At 47.1% G+C, this 21110-nt stretch overlaps 1 protein-coding gene across 5 annotated transcripts in view; it reads left to right on the forward strand.

Moving 5' to 3' along the window:
* The first annotated feature begins 2399 nt into the window (after positions 1-2399).
* Positions 2400-21110, forward strand: part of LOC126427030 (speckle-type POZ protein-like) — a 112273-nt gene continuing 93562 nt past the window's right edge. For all 5 annotated transcript variants that reach the window (XM_050089198.1, XM_050089199.1, XM_050089197.1 and 2 more), the window contains exon 1: positions 2400-2487. In XM_050089198.1, coding sequence (XP_049945155.1) covers positions 2454-2487 — 34 coding nt within the window. In that variant the 5' untranslated portion in view covers positions 2400-2453. The remainder of the gene's footprint in view (positions 2488-21110) is intronic.

The following is a 21110-nucleotide window of genomic DNA, read 5'->3' on the forward strand; positions in this document are numbered from 1 at the left end:
ACAGTCGGGAACACTCGACATGTTATAAGATGCGGCTTCAGTTGGTGATGACGCTTTTTCATTAACACCAGTAATTATTAACAGTAACAATTATTAACATTAACAGTTGTATTTATTCGAACAAGCCTTATTAAGAAGAGAATGGTTTGCAAAATACTCTCTTGAAGACAGATCTGTACAGTGGTAGTATTTCGAAATTCAAACATATGTGAATGTGGAGCACTGCAGCGACGTTTTAAATAGATGAATATTGAAGAAAGAATGCAGCTTCTTGATTTGTGTTTTGTCAACAATATACCTAAAAAAAAAAAGTTTGGGCCAACTCGAACGATGGGATTTTAGTCTAGTACATGAGAGCATTACAACAGCTAGAATCACACTTGCTTGTATTTTTCTTAATTGAGCTGTATATGTGCCCCTAACTCAATAAATTTTGCCCTGCTGCTCAGATAGTGTCAAACCATCTATGTTGTGATCGCACATGAGGATCTCAGCGGCAGCAATATGTTGCTCATTTTTGTAATCATCATCACTGAAATCCCACAAACACCTATGCAAAGCATATATATAGAAAACGCGAACATTATTCTCCGTTCCCCACTTAATATTTCAGTTTGTCTACATTCTACGAATACACATAACCTCAAAACTCATGCAAATAGTGTCACCAAAGTTGGAACACGCCGAAACTGTTTACTTTCACAGACGAGTTGCGCGCATGCGCAGTGGCCGGTAACGCAGTTACCTGCTGTAGGCTGAAGAGCAGACCAAGCACCAAGCACGGACTGCTTACGTCGTCTTAAGCTGGGTTTACACTAGCAAGTCGCTTGCAGAAGTTATTGCTGCAAGTTATTGCTATCCGCTTGCAGTTGTGTTTACACAGCAGCGCACGAATTAAGCAAGATTCTTCTGTAAGTTCTTTGGCAAGAAACTTGCGTCAACAACTTGCTGATACTGTTTACATATGCTTTCAGTACCACTACGAGTGTCAGCCGAAGTGTAAAACGACAAGTAGGCGGGTGAGATATGCTGCAGCTCTTGTAATTGTAATGCAAGACGTGAAAAATAAAAAGAGAAGTATTTGGGTTACAGAGTAGATAATGAGAAGATCGCAAAATGGTGCCTGTAATAACCTTTTGCAAGAACTTAGTATCGAGAGCATGGATACTTTTGAAAACCTTTGCAGAATGTCCTCAAATGATTCTGAGTGTTTGTTGATGTTAATAGCGCCCATCATATCAAAATGAGACACAAACTTCGGTACTGCCATTTTAGCAAAGGAACGTGTGCAGTCACTCTATGATTTATAGCTACCGGTGAGCTACGAATAAAATAGGCATTTCATTTATTTATGTGAAACATACAACCAAAAAAGTTTGAATTTTGAAATCTCTTCTTTGTAGGAGACTCATACAAGTCCCTAATGTACTTGTTTCATATTCCCGTCAGCACGATTTCTCTGATCGTACCTGATGTATATAGAGCCTTTTTAAAGTCTTGAAAAGGGAAAATTATTTGAAGGTATGTGAAAACACAACAATGAAATTAAATTTTTATTGAAATAAACAGCATTTTACAGAATGATATGCTTATAAAAATGTTTTTTTCCCTAATGCTCATAAAATGGAAAGTGAGAAGCTAAGTAAATAGAACAAGTAATAATTATACATCCTCTTTTTCTAGACTCCTAAAACAACAAGCGAGTGGATGCAGGTGGCAAAGAGGTTGTGTCTTCAAGTTATGCTACTTTGTATGTACTTCTTTTATAGATGAGTCGAATATCGACGAGATTTCATTTAATGCGCTCATCTTCTTCACTCTATCCTTAAAGTATCGGTTATGCACGTTCCGTATTCCGGGGTAGCTCTGCACGGCTTCTAAAATTTGTTTGCATATAAATACGTAAGATGGTTGCATAAAATTAAGTCACCACATTAAGTAAAATGTTAAATATGAGTGTTATGCAGACGACATACTTACTATAACTTGCGCTTCCTACTTGCAGGAAATAGAAATAAATCCTAAAAGCTGCAAGTTACTTGCAAATACTTCTCGCGTGGTGTTCACACTGGAAGCGGAAAACGTGCAGCAAGTCACTTCCGCAATAAATTGCTACGGTCGCAAGTCGACTTGGCGATATCTTTACACTGGCAAATCGCGCAGCAAGTTCCTCCGCGCAAGTAAATTGCTGCAATAACTTGCGAGTGTAAACCGAGCATTGGCTGCGCATGTGCAGTACGGCCTGTTGTCTGGCGCTCTCTGACAACTGCTCAAACAAACCTCGGCAGTGGGTGGGGGAGCGGGCGATGCAGTGAGAGAGCTGACAACGTAGCGCAGCGGCATGTGACGTCACGCAACACACCTTGGCCTCGAGCGGCCGCTAGCGCAGTTACGGCCCAGCCGTGGACTCTCACTGCAGTTGCTAGCGAGAGGTACAGCTGTGCAGCTGAAGCATGTGCGCGGAGCCAGCTGAGCGGAAGGCGGAAGGTGAGTGGTCACAGCGGCAGCCTTTTAACAACACCTGTCCGGAAAACTCCCGGAGCATCAGAGGCGTGGCTTTCATATAACTATAGGACCTTAACCATGCGCCAACCGACTGACGGACCAATTTCGTGTGCCGCCTACTCGTGTCCCGAAGCGAATGGACTCTGCGATTACAGCACCACAGTCACAAAAGACGTACTTTTATCAGGAGTCTGCATGCAGGTACAAAAAAGGGAGGCGCGCTATAGACTTCTCAGACCCACGCAAACGATCAAGCGTTTTGACAAAACCGCTCTTGTCTAGTATCAACGAAAGAAAAACGAGGATGCTGGAATGTAGTCAAATGAAATCAGCTGATGCTGAGGGAATTAGATTAGGATATGAGGCATTTAAAGTAGAAGATGAGTTTATAGAATGAAATTTTCACTCTACAGCGGAGTGTACGCTGATATGAAACTTCCTGGCAGATGAAAACTGTGTGCCGGACCGAGACTCGAACTCGGGACCTTTGCCTTTCGCGGGCAAATGCTCTACCACAGGAGAGCTTCTGCAAAGTTTGGAAGGTAGGAGACGAGGTACTGGCGGAAGTAAAGCTGTGAGGACGGGGCGTGAGTCGTGCTTGGGTAGCTCAGTTGGTAGAGCACTTGCCCGCGAAAGGCAAAGGTCCCGAGTTCGAGTCTCGGTCCGGCACACAGTTTTCATCTGCCAGGAAGTTTCATATCAGCGCACACTCCGTTGTAGAGTGAAAATTTCACTCTAGAAACATCCCCCAGGCTGTGGCTAAACCATGTCTCCGCAATATCCTTTCTTTCAGGAGTGCTAGTTGTGCAGGGTTCGCAGGAGAGCTTCTGTAAAGTTTGGAAGGTAGGAGACGAGGTACTGGCGGAAGTAAAGCTGTGAGGACGGGGCGTGAGTCGTGCTTGGGTAGCTCAGTTGGTAGAGCACTTGCCCGCGAAAGGCAAAGGTCCCGAGTTCGAGTCTCGGTCCGGCACACAGTTTTGATCTGCGAGGAAGTTTCATAGTAGATGAGTTTTCATATTTGGGGAGCAAAATAACTGATAGTCAAGGTAGGGAGGATATAAAATGTAGATGGCAAATGGCGAGGAAAGCGTTTCTCCAGAAGAGAAATTTGTTAATATCGAGTATAGATTTAAGTGTCAGGAAGTCTTTTTCTCAAAGTAATTGTATGGAGTGTAGCCATGTATGGATGTGAAACGTGGACGATAAATAGTTTGGACAAGAAAATAGCTTTCGAAATGTGGTACAGAAGGAAGCTGAAGATTGCATGGGTACATCACGTAACTAATGAGCTACTGAATAGAATTGGAGAGAAGGGGAATTTGTGGCACAACTTGTCTAGATGAAGGGATCAGTTAGTTGGACATGTCCTGAGGCATCAAGGGATCACCATTTTAGTATTGGAGGGCAGCGTTGAGGGTGAAAATCGTAGAGGGAGACCAAGAGATGAATACACTAAGCAGATTCAGAAGCATGTACGCTGCAGTAGGTACTGGGAGATGAAGGACTGAGTAGCATGGAGAGCTGCATCAACACAGTCTCTGGACTGAAGACAACAACTAGCCACGAAGTTTTCGACAAGTGTTTGTCAGTTTAAGCTCACTTTCAAGCAGGCGCCATTCGTGTTCGTGTGTGTTTAGAGTGTAGTGAGCCACGGCCACAAATGTAAACAAAGCAGTTCTGCCATCGACTTTGCCACTGTGTCTAAAGGAGGAGGAAAAAAACTAGTTTCCTTATCTAGGGAATAGCTTAAAATGAGAGACGTACTCATGAAAATGTGCTAAAGGGAATATTATTCTCAGAACTCGATGATTACATCAACTTTCTTCGAATGGACAATCAAACTTTTTAAAACTTATCGAGTCCCTCCTAAGAGAGCAAACTTGCCCGTCAAGTTCGTTATTGTCTAGGCGCGAATTTGTCAATCAAGACCGTACACGTACTAAGAAAGCTTGTCAGTTTAACCTTGCTTTTGAAGCAGACACTTTTCGTGTATATTGTATTTTGGCACCGGTAGGAATGGCTACAAATGCAGATAAAGAATTTCTAACGTTTGAATGGTGGGCTCCGTGTGGTTCCCAAGTCGTACAGCGAACATACACCATAAAATTACCAAATATGCAGCAACCAGTCGCAAATTTGTTTTATTTATTCACTTTTGCAAATCGATTTCAAGTGATTAACAGCCATCATCGGTGCTTTCAACCAATATGTGCCCTCAGTGGTAATACTGTCGTAAGCAGAGGTCAAACAAAGTGATGACAAACTCGCCAGACACGATCTATTCTTGACAAACACGTCAAATTGCACCGTACACGGTCAAATTTTTGGCAAGCATAGTCAAGTTTGACGAAACGTGTGGTATTTTATGGGGCCGTTTCTGCCGTGCATTGTTTTGAAACCAGATTGGCGGGGCCTGCTAACGTCTTAAATAGCCCAAAACATAAGCAAATTACTGCTTACGATTGCTTCCTATTCATTCTATCTGTCGTGTGCACGCAACAGGTGTTTTAAATACTAAAAATTACTGTGCTCACGTGAATAACATAGTGCCAGGAAGACAATTTCGAACGTTTCTCTGTTCTTAAATTCCTGTTTCCTCTAGTGAAGGCCTCAGTGAACGATCACATTTTGTCAAACTCTACTATGCTTGCCGAACATTTGACGGTGTACACTGTTCTTTGACGTGCTTTCCAAGCATAGAGCGTGTTTGACAGGAATTTTGATTGACGGGAAGGTTGACAAGATTTCAGACGTTGTTTGTGTCGATGATTCGCCGCATACGTTTAGTGAAAAGCTGGTAAGTTTATCTCACTGTTTCGTCTAGGCAAATTACCATCAAGGATAAAAACAAAACAGCACTGACAATGACCAAAATGGTAGAGGTGTCATGTTGTAATGTTGTGTGAGCCTCACTGTCTTTTTTTTTAAACCAATTTGTGTCAGATTTTAATCTGAGAAGCTCAGTAATGTATGTAAATACCGTAAATGTAAATTTGATTCAAAAAGTACGTGAAGTGAAGCGCATCTGGACAGCAAGAAACTCTTTAGCGTGCAATCCCCGCAACGATAGTAGTTGTGAACCTTTGAGTATGGACTCTAAGAACAACTCGATTTATTAAAAAAAAGACAACTTTTAATCTGTATCTTGTGGAAAGAGGACGTGTTGCTAGGCCGTCGCTCAGAACGTATTGTACATTTAATGAAAATTGATATTTTAGTGATAAACCGAGTAAAATATGTGTAAGAGTTGCCAAGCATTTATGTATACAAATTTTCTGGAAGTGAAGAATAGAAATATCTTGTTTTTGGATAAGGAGGTGAACTTCATTGTCGTCGCAGTCTATCAATCGACAGAATTGTAAGGGTACAAAGTTCACTCAAGTACGGGAAAAGAAATGCATTCTCTATAGTTTTCATTCGATAAGTGACAACCTCTCATAATTTCTTAGTTACAGTAACTGGATTATGTTCTTGTACCACAGTATATTGCTGAACTCCACTGACCAATTTTGATGTGGCCGGACGTGTAGTTTGAAGGAAGTTTGTGTGCTAAGCAATCTCCTTTTCTCAGGAAAAGCAGTTTGTTGTTTGATCTTATTTACTTACAACAGTGGTCCCGTAGGTATGAAAAGCTACGAAAACTTGCGCTCAAAGCTATCAGCAATACGGCCAAGTATTTTAAACCATAAAGAAGAATAACTTCCTCCAAATTGTAATACGTCACCAACTGGTGCAGAGGCTGATCACGAAAGGAGGCAGCAACCAAAATTCAGGTACCAATTAAGACTTAAAGCAAAAATCTCAATCAAAAATATCTCTCTCTCTCTCTCTCTCTCTCTCTCTCTCTCTCTCTCTCTCCAAACACATATATTCATATTAAAGAAAGTCATCTTATAATGTCTTTCCCAGACCTATATTACGCAGGAAGGGATTAAGAAGAAAACCATTATTTTACGCATAACATACAAGCGGGAGTGCAATGAAATAAAAGAAATTGAAATACTCCGGTTCTTCTGTGGACGATGACGGCTGCATGTCCCTATATTGTGGTATTTTATTGAAATGTCGTCAAAGGAGCGAATAGAAGAGAATACATTTTCGCGTTCATGTGTCATGTTTTTCAATGTGAGGACGGAGTATTGCTAAAAAAGTTATCGGACATTTCACTGCCCCAACCGCAGAGAGTTACGTAATCATCAGGTTCTGAGTGTAACATTTCCGTTAACTTTCCATGTGTGTATTTCTCTCTCATGTTAAAGCAGTTCCTTGGCCCAGCGATTCGTATTAGTTCTTTTTTATTTAGAAATGCTGTATCTCCATTTGTAGCCATTCTCACTGGTGCCAAAATACAGTACGGGGGTACACGAAAAGCGTCTGCTTAAAGTGTGTTCAAGCTGACAATCTTTCTTCTACGTGTACGAGCTTGTTTGACACATCTGTGGCGAGGGCGGAAGCGAATTTGACACAGACGTTTCCTCTTTTACATGGGCCCCAACAAATTTTAAAGTTTTATTGCCCATTCGAAGAAAGCCCATGCAATCACCAGGTTTTCTGAGTAAAATTTCCTTTAGCAGATTTTCTTGTGTAAATCTCTCATGTCAAGCCATTCCTTAGACCATCGTCTTGAAACACAGTACCAAAGTCAGTATCAGGTCTGCTTTGTCCGTATTCGTGGCCGTTCCCACTGCTGTCAAAATACACAATCAGCGCCTGTTTCAAAGTGAGGTTCAAATGACAAACTTTATTTGTATGTGTACGGCTTTTTCATTGATTAGCGGTTACACAAGTACGCATTTGACAAACAAATTCGTTCCTTTACAAAAGCAAAACGGGAATAATGGAATGTAGTCGAATTAAGTCGGGTGATACTGAGGGAATTAGATTAGGAAATGAGACACTTAAAGTAGTAGATGAAGTTTGCTATTTGGAGAGCAAAGTAACTGATGCTCGTCGAGGTAGAGAATATATAAAATGTAGACTGGCAATGGCAAGGAAAGCGTTTCTGAAGAAGAGAAATTTAACATCGAGTATAGATTTAAGTGTCAGGAAGTCGTTTCTGAAAGTATTTGTATGAAGTTAAGCCATGTATTGAAATAAAAGGTGGACGATAACTAGTTTGAACAAGAAGAGAATAGAAGCTTTCGAAATGTGGTGCTACAGAAGAATGCTGAAGATTAGATGGGTAGATCACATAACTAATGAGGAGGTATTGAATAGGATTGGCGAGGAGTTTGTGGCACAACTTGACCAGAAGAATGAATGGGTTGGTAGGACATGTTCTGAGGCATCAAGGGATCACCAGTTTAGTATCGGAGGGCAGCATGGAGGGTAAAAATCGTAGAGAGAGACCGAGAGATGAATACACTAAGCAGATTCAGAAGGATGTAGGTTGCAGTAGGTACTGGGAGATGAAGCTTGCACAGGATAGAGTAGCATGGAGAGCTGCATCAAACCAGTCTCACGACTGAAGACCACAACAACAGTATCATTAGTTGCTGATGGCTCTATTTCGTCGTACTTTGTGAGAAGTAACTCATATGCTCGTCTCTTTTCGTTTTATCGTGATATTCATTACTTTTAATATTCCATAAACATGGGTGTCTTTCGTAGCACCTAATACATTCCTCCAACACGTCCCGGTCCGACATCAGAACGAAGAAGGAAACGACACAAAATCTAAATAAACGCGCGCTCTCCACAGTCTGTGACCGAATGACAGATGTGTGCTTGTTCAAGCCTCCCTACTCTAGGCACACACGAGCAAGCATGGACACGCTTGGATGCTTGCACAAGCACGCATAATCGAAATTCGGTCAAGCGTCAAGCTGCTTGCGCAAGCCTGACGTTCTACATCCATACTCCGCAAGCTACCTGACGGTGTGTGGTGGATGGTACCTTGAGTACCTCTATCGGTTTTCCCTTCTATTCCAGTCTCGTATTGTTCGGGGGAAGGAGGATTGTCGGTATGCCTCTGTGTGGGCTCTAATCTCTCTGATTTTATCCTCACGGTCTCTTCGCGAGATATACGTACGAGGGAGCAATATACTGCTCGACTCCTCTGTGAAGGTATGTTCTCGAAACTTTAACAAAAGCCCGTACCGAGCTACTGAGCGTCTCTCCTGCAGAGTCTTCCACTGGAGTTTATCTATCATCTCCGTAACGCTTTCACGATTACTAAATGATCCCGTAACGAAGCGCGCCGCTCTCCGTTGGATATTCTCTATCTCTTCTACCACCCCTATCTGGTACGGATCCCACACTACTGAGCAGTATTCGAGCAGTGGGCGAACAAGGGTACTGTAACCTACTTCCCTTGTTTTCGGATTGCATTTCCTTAGGATTCTTCCAATGAATCTCTGTCTGGCATCTGCTTTACCGACAATCAACTTTATATGATCATTCCATTTTAAATCACTCCTAATGCGTACTCCCTGATAATTTATGGAATTAACTGCTTCCAGTTGCTAACCTGCTATATTGTAGCTAAATGATAAGGGATCCTTCTTTCTATGTATTCGCAGCACGTTACACTTGTCTACATTGAGATTCAATTGCCATTCCCAGACCAAGCGTCAATTCGCTGCAGATCGTCCTGCATTTCAGTACAATTTTCCATTGTTACAACCTCGACATACCACAGCATCATCCACAAAAAGGCTCAGTGAACTGCCGATGTCATCCACAAGATCATTTACTTCGGAAGACTTCTCTCCATTGAGATTGACATGCTGCGTTCTGTTATCTAGGAACTCTTCAATCCAATCACACAATTGGTCTGATTGTCCATATGATCTTACTTTGTTCATTAAACGACTGGGGGGAACTGTATCGAACGCCTTGCGGAAGTCAAGAAACACGGCAGCTATGGCCCGTGTCTATGGCCCTCTGAGTCTCGTGGACGAATAAGGTGAGCTGTTAGCGCTAATTTATCCTAGACACGGTCAAGCAAGCTTGCACAAGCACGATTGTCAAGCATGCAGTAGCGTGTGTGTGTGTGGGGGGGGGGGGGGGGGGGGGCTCTAGACCCGCTTAGCGATTCTCCGTGAGACCAGAATTTTCCTCGGGTTCTCTGCTAGATCTTTTGCCAGGCTGTGACGGTGGTAGTTCTATGCTTCGCGCATAGATCTTTTCACAGACTCACGAATCTCTACTAACCTTCGCTTGTCATTGCGCGTTCCCTTTTGAACTGAGTGTGCAACGGCCTCTTCTTCCTCAGAATCCGCCGAATTTCGTGATTAAACCATGGATCTTTTCTTTGTACCCCGGCTGGATTGGCGGTGCGTGGGTCTGCTTCTGTGAATTGCTTCTGTAAGATAGGCCGAGAGTGAAGGAAGCGACTTGAAGCAACAGAGGTGAAGCACTTCGGTACTGCATGTAAATTTAACTCTTTTAATAGTGTCAAAAACACAACTAAATACGAGGGTCCCTCCAAAAGAAATGCACACTATTTTTTTTAAACACCATCTTTCATCCTACATGTTTGAAAGTTTTACAGTGTGTAGATACGTCCTTTAGGAAAAATATTTTCATTTCTCCACATAATTTCCATCCCTCTCAACTGCCTTACGCCATCTTGGAACCAGCGCCTGTATACCCGCACGGTAAAATTCTGGACCAACCTGTTGGAGCCACTGTTTGGCAGCGTGCACAAGGGAGTCATCATCTTCAAACCTTGTTCCACGAAGAGTCTTTCAGTTTCTCAAAGAGATGATAGTCACATGGAGCTAGGTCAGGATTGTAAGGCACGTGTTTCAGTGGTTTCCATCCGAGTTTTGTGATCGCTTCCACGGTTTTTTGACTGACACGTGGCCGTGCATTGTCACACGACTCAGTCGAGCTCGAAGTTTCTTCAGGGTCGTCACATATGCATCAGAATTTATGGTGGTTCCACTTGGCATGATGTCCACAAGCAAGAGTCCTTCAGAATCCAAAAACACCGTAGCCATAACTTTTCCATCAGAAGGTGTGGTTTTCAATTTTTTTTCTTGGGTGAATTTGCGTTATGTGACTCAATTGATTGCCTCTTCGTCTCTGGTGAAAAATGATGGAGCCATGTTTCATCACCTGTCACAATTCTTCCGAGAAATTCATCTGCACCATTCTCGTGCTGTTCCAAACGTTCGCAGTTTTTCTTGTTTCTTTGTGAGCCACTGTCAACATCCTGGGAACCCACCTGGCACAAACTTTTCTTAACGCCAACACTTCCAGTAATCTGCAAACACTTCCTTCCCCTATCCCAGCGTAGCGTGGCAATTCCTTCACTGTGATGTGTCTGTCAGCAGTCACCAATTCGTCAACTCTCTGCACATTGTGTGGAGTGTGTGCAGTACGAGGCCTGCCGCTGAGAGGACAATCCTCATCTACATCTATGTGATTACTCTGCTATTCACAATAAAGTGCCTGGTAGAGGGCTCAATGAACCACCTTTATGCTGTCTCTGTTCCACTCTCGAGCGGCACGCGAGAAAAACGAGCACTTAAATTTTTCTGTGCGATCCCTGATTTCTCTTATTTTATCTTGCAATCTGAGGAGAAAACTAGTGATTGAAATTTCATGAGAAGACCCCGTCGCAACGAAAAACGCCTTTGTTTTGATGATTCCCACTCCAATTCACGTATCATGTCTGTGGCACTATCTCCGCTATTTCGCAATAATACAAAACGAGCTGCCCTTCTTTGTACTTTTCCGCTGTCATCCGTCAGTCCCACCTGATACGGATCCCACACCGCACAGCAGTACTCCAGAATAGGGCGGACAAGCGTGGTGTAAGCAGTCTCTTTAGTGGACCTGTTGCACCTTCTAAGTGTTCTGCCGATGAATCGCTCTACCCACAATATTATCTATGTAATCTTTACAATTTAGGTTATTTGTAATTGTAATCCCTAAGTATTTAGTTGAATTTACAGCCTTCACATTTGTGTGACTTTTCGTGTAATCGAAATTTAGCGGATTTCTTTTAATACTCATATGAATAACATCACACTTTTCTTTATTCAGGGTCAATTGCCACTTTTCGCATCATATAGATATCTTATCTGAATCATTTTGCAATTCGTTTTGATCATCTGCTGACTTTACAAGACGGTTGATGACATCATCTTCTGCAAACAATCCAAGACGGCTACTCAGGCTGTCTCCTATGTCGTTAATATAGATCAGGAACAATAGAGGGCCTGTAACACTTCCTTGGGAACGCCGAATATTACTTCTGTTTTACTAGATGACTTTCTGTCTATTACTACGAACTGTTTCCCGCAGTCTCGTTTTCACAGCACAGGAATTCTACACGTTGCTTCTGACGAACGTAAAGTGTAGCAGCCATCTTTAATACATGCTGTGACGGCGCCACTCACGGGAACAGGTTGAACTAAGTTTGAAAACATGCGGGAAGGATGTACCTACACACTGTAAAACTTTCACACATGCAGAATGAAAACTGTATTTTTACATAAATTGCATTTCTTTCGGACTGACCCTCGTATCAAATGCATACATAACTTTGGCTAGGATGGGCACTTAGGTGCAAAACCGTAGTCCATGTCTAATCTTGTGAAGTTAGGATGACTGTTCTGTATAATCTCAAAAGTAACAAATACTCGTTGCTGTCCAAACTTTAACTCAACGTAACTAATACAAATCAAATAGCAAGCTAACCAACTCGGTACTACAAGCGATATTTCCATACCGTCTGCTCTTGATGAAAGGAGGTTGAAATCAACACGGCACTCGCTAAGCTCCTCAGCGTCGGCCAGAGGGTGGTGTGGGCGGCATTGTCTTCTCTCTTAGTGCCAACTAACGAGAGCAGCCACCTACGTCGTGGCATTGTTAACTATCGACGCCACTGTATGTCTCTGCCCTGCTACCCCCTGGAGTTCGCTTTCGTCGCCTCCAACACCTTAATTTTTCACTCCCTGCAACCTTCCAAGTGGGCGAGAGCCGCACGCCACCTTGGCTCCAGGCTCAGGTCCGCTTTCACCTTGACCTCAGCTCGCTCCCAAAAGAGGTTACCCCCGGTTCGGTCTACCACTCCCGTTTTGTCGAACTTAGTTCGAAGTTCATCAATATGACCTTCATTTATACAGATGGCTCTAAGACCAATGACGGGGTCGGGTGTTCCTTTATTGTCGGGGCACAAGGTTTCAAATACCGGCTCCATGGCCATTGTTCGGTCTTCACAGCTGAGCTCTTTGCCCTCTACCAGGCTGTTCTTTACATCTGCCGCCACCGACATTCTGCTTATGTCATCTGCTCCGATTCCCTGAGCGCCATCCAGAGCCTCAGTGATCCGTATCCGGTTCACCCTTTCGTGCACCAGATCCAACGCTCTCTTCGGCAGCTGGTGGACGTCGGTTCTCCGGTTAGCTTTATGTGGGTCCCTGGCCATGTCGGTATCCCTGGGAACGAAGCTGCAGATGCCGCGGCCAAGGCTGCGGTCCTCCAGCCTCGGACAGCTTCTTGTTGTGTCCCTTCATCAGATTGTAGCAGGGTTATTTGTCGGCGCATTTTATCGCTGTGGCATGCCGATTGGGCTGCACTTACAGACAACAAGCTTTGGGCCTTGAAACCTCTTCCCGCGGCTTGGACGTCCTCCTCCCGCCCTTCTCGGCGGGAGGAGGTCGTTTTGGCCCGGTTACGCATTGGACACTGCCGGTTCAGCCATCGCCATCTGCTGACGGCTGCGCCGGCGCCGTTCTGCCCATGTGGGCAATTGCTGATGGTCCGCCACATTTTAATGTCCTGTCCGGATTTTAACACACTGCGTCTAGATCTTAACCTGCCATGTAATTTAGATGCCATTTTAGCGGATGACCCACGAGCAGCTGCTCGTGTTCTTCGTTTTATCAATTTGACAAACCTCTCTAAGGACATGTGATGATCCTGTTTTTTAATCCTATGCCTGTCAGTCTGTCTTTTATCGTGTTTTCCCATTTAGTTGTTGTTTTAAACTTGTGCCTCGCGGTGCATTCTTAACGTAGTCAGGGCGCTAATGACCATTGAAGTTGTGCGCCCTAAAACCACAAAAAAAAAAAAAACTATCGACGCCACAGTTTCCAAGCCAAAGTTTAGTTTCAAACTTTACTTTGTGTCTGTCAGGCATTTAATATGCTCAGAACTTTTGGCTGCCTCATTGTGAAACAGTGTTTGAACTACAGACAATCTTAGTGTGACGTAATTGCGCTTTACTTTCCGGTATTATAATTATGTACATCATTGTTCCTGTTGAAATAGGATTATCATAAATGTTGGTACTAAAGTCGAGACAAACCCACAAAAATCGAATCATAAAATAACGGCGAGAAAGGACTTCGTACAACTGGAAAAATTAACCTATGCGTCACTTGTATAAATACACTACCGGTCATTAAAATTGCTACACACGAAGATGACATGCTACAGACACGAAATTTAACCGACAGGACGAAGTTGCTGTGCTATGCAAATGATTAGCTTTTCAGAGCATTCACACAAGGTTGGCGCCAGTGGCGACACCTACAACGAGGCGACATGAGGAAAGTTTCCAATCGATTTTTCATACACAAACGGCAGTTGACGGTCGTTGCCTGGTGAAACGTTGTTGTGATGCCTCATGTAAGGAGGAGAAATGCGTACCATCACGTTTCCGACTTTGATGTAAGTCTATCGCGATTGCGGTTTATCGTATCGCGACATTGCTGCTCGTGTTGATCGAGATCCAATGACTGTTAGCAGAATATGGAATCGGTGGGTTCAGGAGGGTAATACGGAACGCCGTGCTGGATCCCAACGGTCTCGTATCACTAGCACTCGAGATGACAGGCATTTTATCCGCACAGCTGTAACGGATCGTGCAGCCACGTCTCGATCCCTGAGTCAACAGATGGGGACGTTTGCAAGACAACAACCAACTGCACGAACAGTTCGACGACGTTTGCAGCACCACGGACTATCAGCTCGGAGACCGTAGTTGCGGTTACCCTTGACGCCGCATCACAGACAGGAGCGCCTGCGATGGTGTACTCAACGACGAACCTGGCTGCACGAATGGCAAAAAGTCATTTTGTCGGATGAATCCAGATTCTGTTTACAGCATCACGATGGATGCATCCATGTTTGGCGACATCGCGGTGAACAGACATTGGAAGCGTGTATTCGTCATCGCCATAGTGGCGTATCACCCGGCGTGATGGTATGGGGTGCCATGGGTTACATGTCTCGGTCACCTCTTGTTCGCATTGACGGCACTTTGAACAGTGGACGTTACATTTCAGATGTGTTACGACCCATGGCTCTACCCTTCATTCGATCCCTGCGAAACCCTACGATTCAGCAGGATAATGCACGACCGCAGGTTGCAGGTCCTGTACGGGCCTTTCTGGTACAGAAAGTGTTAGACTACTGCCCTGGCCAGCAAATTCTCCTGATCTCTCACCAACTGAAAACGTCTGGTCAATGGTGGCCGAGCAACTGGCTCGTCACAATACGCCAGTCATTACTCTCGATGAACTGTAGCATCGTGTTGAAGCTGCACGGTCAGCTGTACCTGTACACGCCATCCAACCCCCCTGCGGGTTCGGGGGTTAGAATAGGCCCGCGGTATTCCTGCCTGTCGTAAGAGGCGACTAAAAGGAGTCTCAAACGTTTTGGCCTTAATGAGATGGTCTCCATTAGGGTTTGACCACCATTTTTCCAAATTCCACAGAAGTACGAGCCTTTTGGGGAAGGACACCTTGCATGGTGTACCACTGGTCCTAAGTGCACTAAGACCTTGGCACTCAGCATTGCACTGGCGTTGTAACCATACCCACTATTCCTCAAATTGGGCCTCAACGTGTGATGGGTTGTCCAAGTTACGCCCATAGTGCGTCTCCATCTGCACCAGCGATCATGATGGACTTTCCATGGCACCAGAAATCCAGCACGGTAGCCAGCCCGTTGTGGTGGGGTCGTCATGTACCCTCTAGGTTGTAGCCCCCTGACAACACAGGGATCGTACTGCTGATACCTGAGCTGCAGCCTCCCCACGTCGGCCAAGGAGTAGATGCCCGTCTCCTTGGGGCATCAGGACTCCCGGCAATGGTCATCCTGCCAGGTGGCCCTTGCTGCGACTGGGTGGCGCCCGTGGGGAGAGCCCCTGGTCGAAGTGGGTGATATCAGGGCGGACGTTTCGCAGATGAAACGTCAACATGTATCAGGTCGCTCTGCGGCCGAGTCTTTCAAAAGAAAAGGTACCGTTTCTAGTTCTGATTCTCCTGCCCTTTCCCCCTTGGCCACTCCATGGGAGGAGGGACAGGCCCGCCGGCTTGGGGCGAAGTACTTCCCCCGCTATTTGGTCTGTTCTCGAACCGATGGGGGGACGTTCGCCACCTCCAAGCCCATGTTCTTTGTTCAGCACATTGAGGACGTCTTCGGGGAAATCGAGGCTCTCAGCAAGATGCATTCAGGGTCCGTTCTTCTCAAGACCACCTCCGCCACACAGTCGGCGGCGCTCCAGGCGTGCGACCGCCTAGGGGACATCCCAGTATCCATTGTCCCACATCTGGCACTAAATAGGACGCAGGGGGTTATATTTCATCGTGACCTCCTGCTACAATCTGATGAGGAGCTCAGGGCCAACCTGGAGCGCCGAGGCGTGCATTTCGTCCGGCGAGTGCAGCGCGGCCCCAAAGACCGTCGCATCGACACCGGGGCCTTTATCCTTGCCTTCGAGGGGGACGTTCTCCCGGAGAAGGTAAAGGTGATGTGCTACCGGTGTGACGTGCGACCTTACGTCCCGCCTCCTATGCACTGGTTTAGGTGTTTGCGCTTTGGGCACATGTCCTCACGGTGTGAGGCTGAGCCCCTTTGTGGCGATTGTGGACGTCCTCTTCGTGAGGAACATACATGCACCCCACCACCTCAGTGCGTTAATTGTCCTGGCGTCCACTCGCCTAGATCCTCAGACTGCCCCGCCTATCAGAAAGAGAAGAAGATACAAGAAATCAAAACTTTGGATCGGCTCTCTTATTCTGAGGCCCGGAAGAAGTACGACCGCCTCCATCCCATGTCATTGACCACTTCGTTCGCCTCAGTTGTGTCCACTCCTTCTGCGGTATCCTCACCCCTCTCCTGTCCCCCCTCCGCCTCCTCCGCCCATCAGGGGGCTCTGCCTCCGCCTCCCAAATCCCTCCCTTCCAAATCCTCCTTCCCCATGGCCCCCATCCCCTCTGCCCCAGGGGCCACCCTTCCTCCTCCTCCTCCTCCTCCTCCTCCTCCTCCTCCTCCCCCCACGCCACCTGAGAAGCGATCCTCTTCTCAGGCGTCCATCGGGGCAACGTTCCGGACCCCAGCTTCCGAGGTCCGGCGTTCCAAAACGGACCCCGCGCGTGAGGAGCTTCTTCGGGTCCAGCCCACCATCCTTGTGCCTCATCGGCCTTCAGAGAAGGCCTCCAAGAAGAAGTCTCTATCCCCCTCTCCACCCCGGCGCGTTTCGTCTGACGCTCCATCCGTGAGTCGCTGCTCCCGGCCGTCCTCAGTTTCGCTGGGACGCTCTACTGCCAGGCGCTCCGCTGGCCTTTCGTCGGCAAATGATGCGGCCCCTCCTACACAACCAGGGACAGCGGCCGCGGCTGGCGACGAGTCGATGGAACCGGATCCGCCTCCCGTCGGTTGTAGCGTTGTTCCCTCGCAACCTGGCCCTCCGCGGCCGTCGAGGTGACCGGCTCTTCCCTCGTCTCGTTCCCCCAACCTTTTGACTAGCGATGGTGTTGTTTCATTGGAACATAAGGGGTATTCGATCTAATCGGGAGGAATTACAACTGCTCCTCCGCCTGCACTGTCCGCTCGTCCTTGGTCTCCAGGAAACCAAGTTGCGCCCGACTGACCGTATTGCCTTTTCCCACTATACCTCGGAGCGGTATGACCTCACCCCTGTGGACGGTATCCCAGCTCATGGTGGAGTCATGTTGCTCGTTCGGAACGATGTTTATTACCATCCCATCCCATTGACCACCCCACTCCAAGCAATAGCTGTCCGCATTACTCTTACTGCTTTTACTTTTTCAGTTTGTACCATCTACACTCCACCATCATCTGCTGTTAGTCGGGCTGATATGATGCACCTGATCGTTCAGCTTCCCCCGCCGTTCTTATTGTTTGGCGACTTCAATGCCCATCATCCCCTTTGGGGCTCTCCTGCATCCTGTCCAAGAGGCTCACTCGTGGCGGATGTCTTCAACCATCTCAATCTTGTCTGCCTCAATACCGGCGCCCTGACTTTCCTCTCGGACTCTACTCATACCTACTCCCACTTGGACCTCTCGATCTGTTCTACCACTCTTGCACGTCAGTTCGAGTGGTATGTCCTTTCTGACACCTATTCGAGCGACCACTTCCCCTGTGTCGTTCGTCTCCTGCACCACACCCCATCCCCACGTCCTTCGAGCTGGAACATACTGAAAGCTGACTGGGGACTTTACTCCTCCCTGGCGACCTTTCCGGACCACGATTTTCTCAGTTGTGACAGTCAGGTCAAATACCTTACGGCTGTTATCATCAGTGCTGCCGAACGTTCCATTCCTCGTACTACTTCTTCTTCCCATCGCCTTTCCGTCCCCTGGTGGAACGAGGCTTGTAGGGACGCTATCCGTGCTCGACGACGTGCTTTACGCACCTTTCGCCGCCATCCTACGTTGGCGAATTGTATTGAATACAAACGACTCCGAGCGCAATGCCGTAGAGTCATCAAAGACAGCAAAAAAGCTTGCTGGGCCTCTTTCACGAGCTCCTTTACCAGTTTTACTCCCTCTTCCGTCGTTTGGGGTGGCCTGCGCTGGCTGTCGGGCATTAAGGCCCACTCCTCGGTACCTGGCCTGACCTCAGGTAATGAGGTCCTTGTTGATCCTGTGGCTATCTCCAACGCCTTTGGCCGCTTTTTCGCGGAGGTTTCAAGCTCCGCCCATTACCATCCTGCCTTCCTTCCCAGGAAAGAGGCAGCAGAGGCTCTGCGACCTTCCTTCCACTCGCTGAATCTGGAAACTTATAATGCCCCCTTTACTATGCGGGAACTCGAACATGCTCTTGCACTGTCCCGGTCCTCTGCTCCGGGGCCAGATGCCATTCACGTTCAGATGCTGGCACACCTTTCTCCGGCGGGCAAAAGCTTCCTTCTTCATACCTACAACCGCGTCTGGACCAAAGGTCACGTCCCCATGCGTTGGCGTGATGCCGTTGTTGTTCCTATACCCAAACCTGGGAAGGATAGACACCTTCCTTCTAGTTACCGCCCCATTTCTCTTACAAGCTTTGTCTGTAAGGTGATGGAGCGCATGGTTAATGCTCGGTTAGTCTGGATTCTTGAATCTCGACGACTACTTACTAATGTCCAATGCGGCTTTCATCGCCGCCGCTCCGCTGTTGACCACCTTGTGACCTTGTCGACATTCATCATGAACAACTTTTTGCGAAGGCGCCAAACGGTAGCCGTGTTCTTCGACTTGGAGAAGGCTTATGATACCTGTTGGAGAGGAGGTATCCTCCGCACTATGCACAGGTGGGGCCTACGCGGTCGCCTGCCCCTTTTTATTGATTCCTTTTTAACGGATCGAAAGTTTAGGGTACGTGTGGGTTCCGTATTGTCCGACGTCTTCCTCCAGGAGAACGAAGTGCCTCAGGGCTCCGTCTTGAGTGTAGCCCTTTTTGCCATCGCGATCAATCCAATTATGTATTGCATTCCACCTAATGTCTCGGGCTCTCTCTTCGTCGATGACTTCGCGATCTACTGCAGTGCCCAGAGAACATGCCTCCTGGAGCGCTGCCTTCAGCGTTGTCTAGACAGCCTCTACTCATGGAGCGTGGCAAATGGCTTCCGGTTCTCTGAAGAGAAGACGGTTTGTATCAACTTTTGGCGATATAAAGCGTTCCTTCCGCCATCCTTATATCTCGGTCCCGTTGTTCTCCCATTCGTGGACACAACTAAGTTTCTAGGGCTCACGTTGGACAGGAAACTGTGTTGGTCTCCACATGTCTCTTATTTGGCGGCCCGTTGTACACGTTCCCTTAATGTCCTCAGAGTTCTTAGCGGTTCATCTTGGGGAGCGGATCGCACTGTCCTGCTTCGCTTGTATCGGTCCATAGTCCGATCGAAGCTGGATTATGGGAGCTTCGTCTACTCGTCCGCTCGGCCATCCCTCTTACGCCGGCTCAACTCCATCCACCATCGGGGGATACGTCTTGCGACCGGAGCCTTCTACACTAGTCCTGTCGAGAGTCTTTATGCTGAAGCTGCCGAGTTACCATTGACCTACCGGCGCGACGTACTGCTGTGTCGGTATGCCTGCCGGCTGTTGTCTATGCCCGACCACCCCTCTTATGAGTCCTTCTTCGCCGATTCTCTCGACCGTCAGTACGGGTTGTATGTGTCTGCCCTGCTGCCCCCCGGAGTCCGCTTCCATCGCCTGCTTTGACAATTGGATTTTGCCCTCCCTACCACCTTCAGAGAGGGTGAGAGCCCGACACCACCTTGGCTCCAGGCTCCGGTCCCTATTTATCTCGACCTCAGCTCACTCCCGAAGGAGGGTACTCCGGCTGCAGTGTATTGCTCACGGTTTGTCGAACTTCGTGCTCGACTTGCCGGTCACACCTTTATTTACACCGATGGCTCCAAAACTGACGACGGTGTCGGCTGTGCCTTTGTCGTCGGGGCCGCCACCTTTAAATACCGGCTCCTCGACCAATGTTCCAGCTTTACGGCCGAGCTTTTTGCTCTCCATCAGGCCGTTCATTATGCCCGCCGCCACCGCCATTCATCGTATGTACTCTGCTCTGACTCACTCAGTGCTCTTCAGAGCCTTGTAGCTCCCTATCCGGTCCATCCCTTGATTCAACGGATACAGCAGTCCCTCCATTCTTTCGCTGATAATGGTGGTTCTGTCCGCTTTCTGTGGGTTCCCGGGCATGTAGGAGTGCCTGGGAATGAGGCTGCGGATGCTGCAGCCAAGGCTGCAGTCCTCCTGCCTCGGCCAGCCTCCCATTGTATCCCGTCATCTGACGTTCGTGGGGATGTATGTAAGAGGCTTGTGTCGTTGTGGTGGGATGCTTGGTCATCCCTCCAAGGAAACAAGCTCCGGGCAGTTAAACCGCTCCCAACTGCTTGGACAACATCCTCCCGATCATCTCGGCGCGAGGAGGTCCTTCTGACCAGGTTGCGGATTGGGCATTGCCGGTTTAGCCACCGCTACCTGCTCTCCGGTGACCCAGCCCCGCAGTGCCCTTGTGGTCAGGAATTAACAGTGCGCCATGTTTTATTGTCGTGTCCCCGTTTTAGTCAATTTCGTGTTATCCTGTCCCTGCCATCTACTTTACCGGATGTTTTAGCTGATGACGCTCGAGCAGCTGCTCGTATTCTGCGTTTTATAACTTTAACTGGCTTGTCCAAAGACATTTAACCTTTTTACTAATTTTATCCGCATCTTTGTCAGGTCCTTCTGATGTCCCCCCATCCCCTTGAGTTTTAGCAGGTTCCATGTGCTCTAACACCAGTGACTGGGCGCTAATGACCTCAGCAGTTGAGCGCCCTTAAACCCTACAAAAAAAAAAAAAGCCATCCAAGCTCTGTTTGACTCCATGCCCAGGCGTATCAAGGCCGTTAT

The sequence above is a fragment of the Schistocerca serialis genome, chromosome 11, assembly GCF_023864345.2.
Source record: "Schistocerca serialis cubense isolate TAMUIC-IGC-003099 chromosome 11, iqSchSeri2.2, whole genome shotgun sequence".
In the NCBI taxonomy this organism is placed as follows: Eukaryota; Metazoa; Arthropoda; class Insecta; order Orthoptera; family Acrididae; genus Schistocerca; species Schistocerca serialis.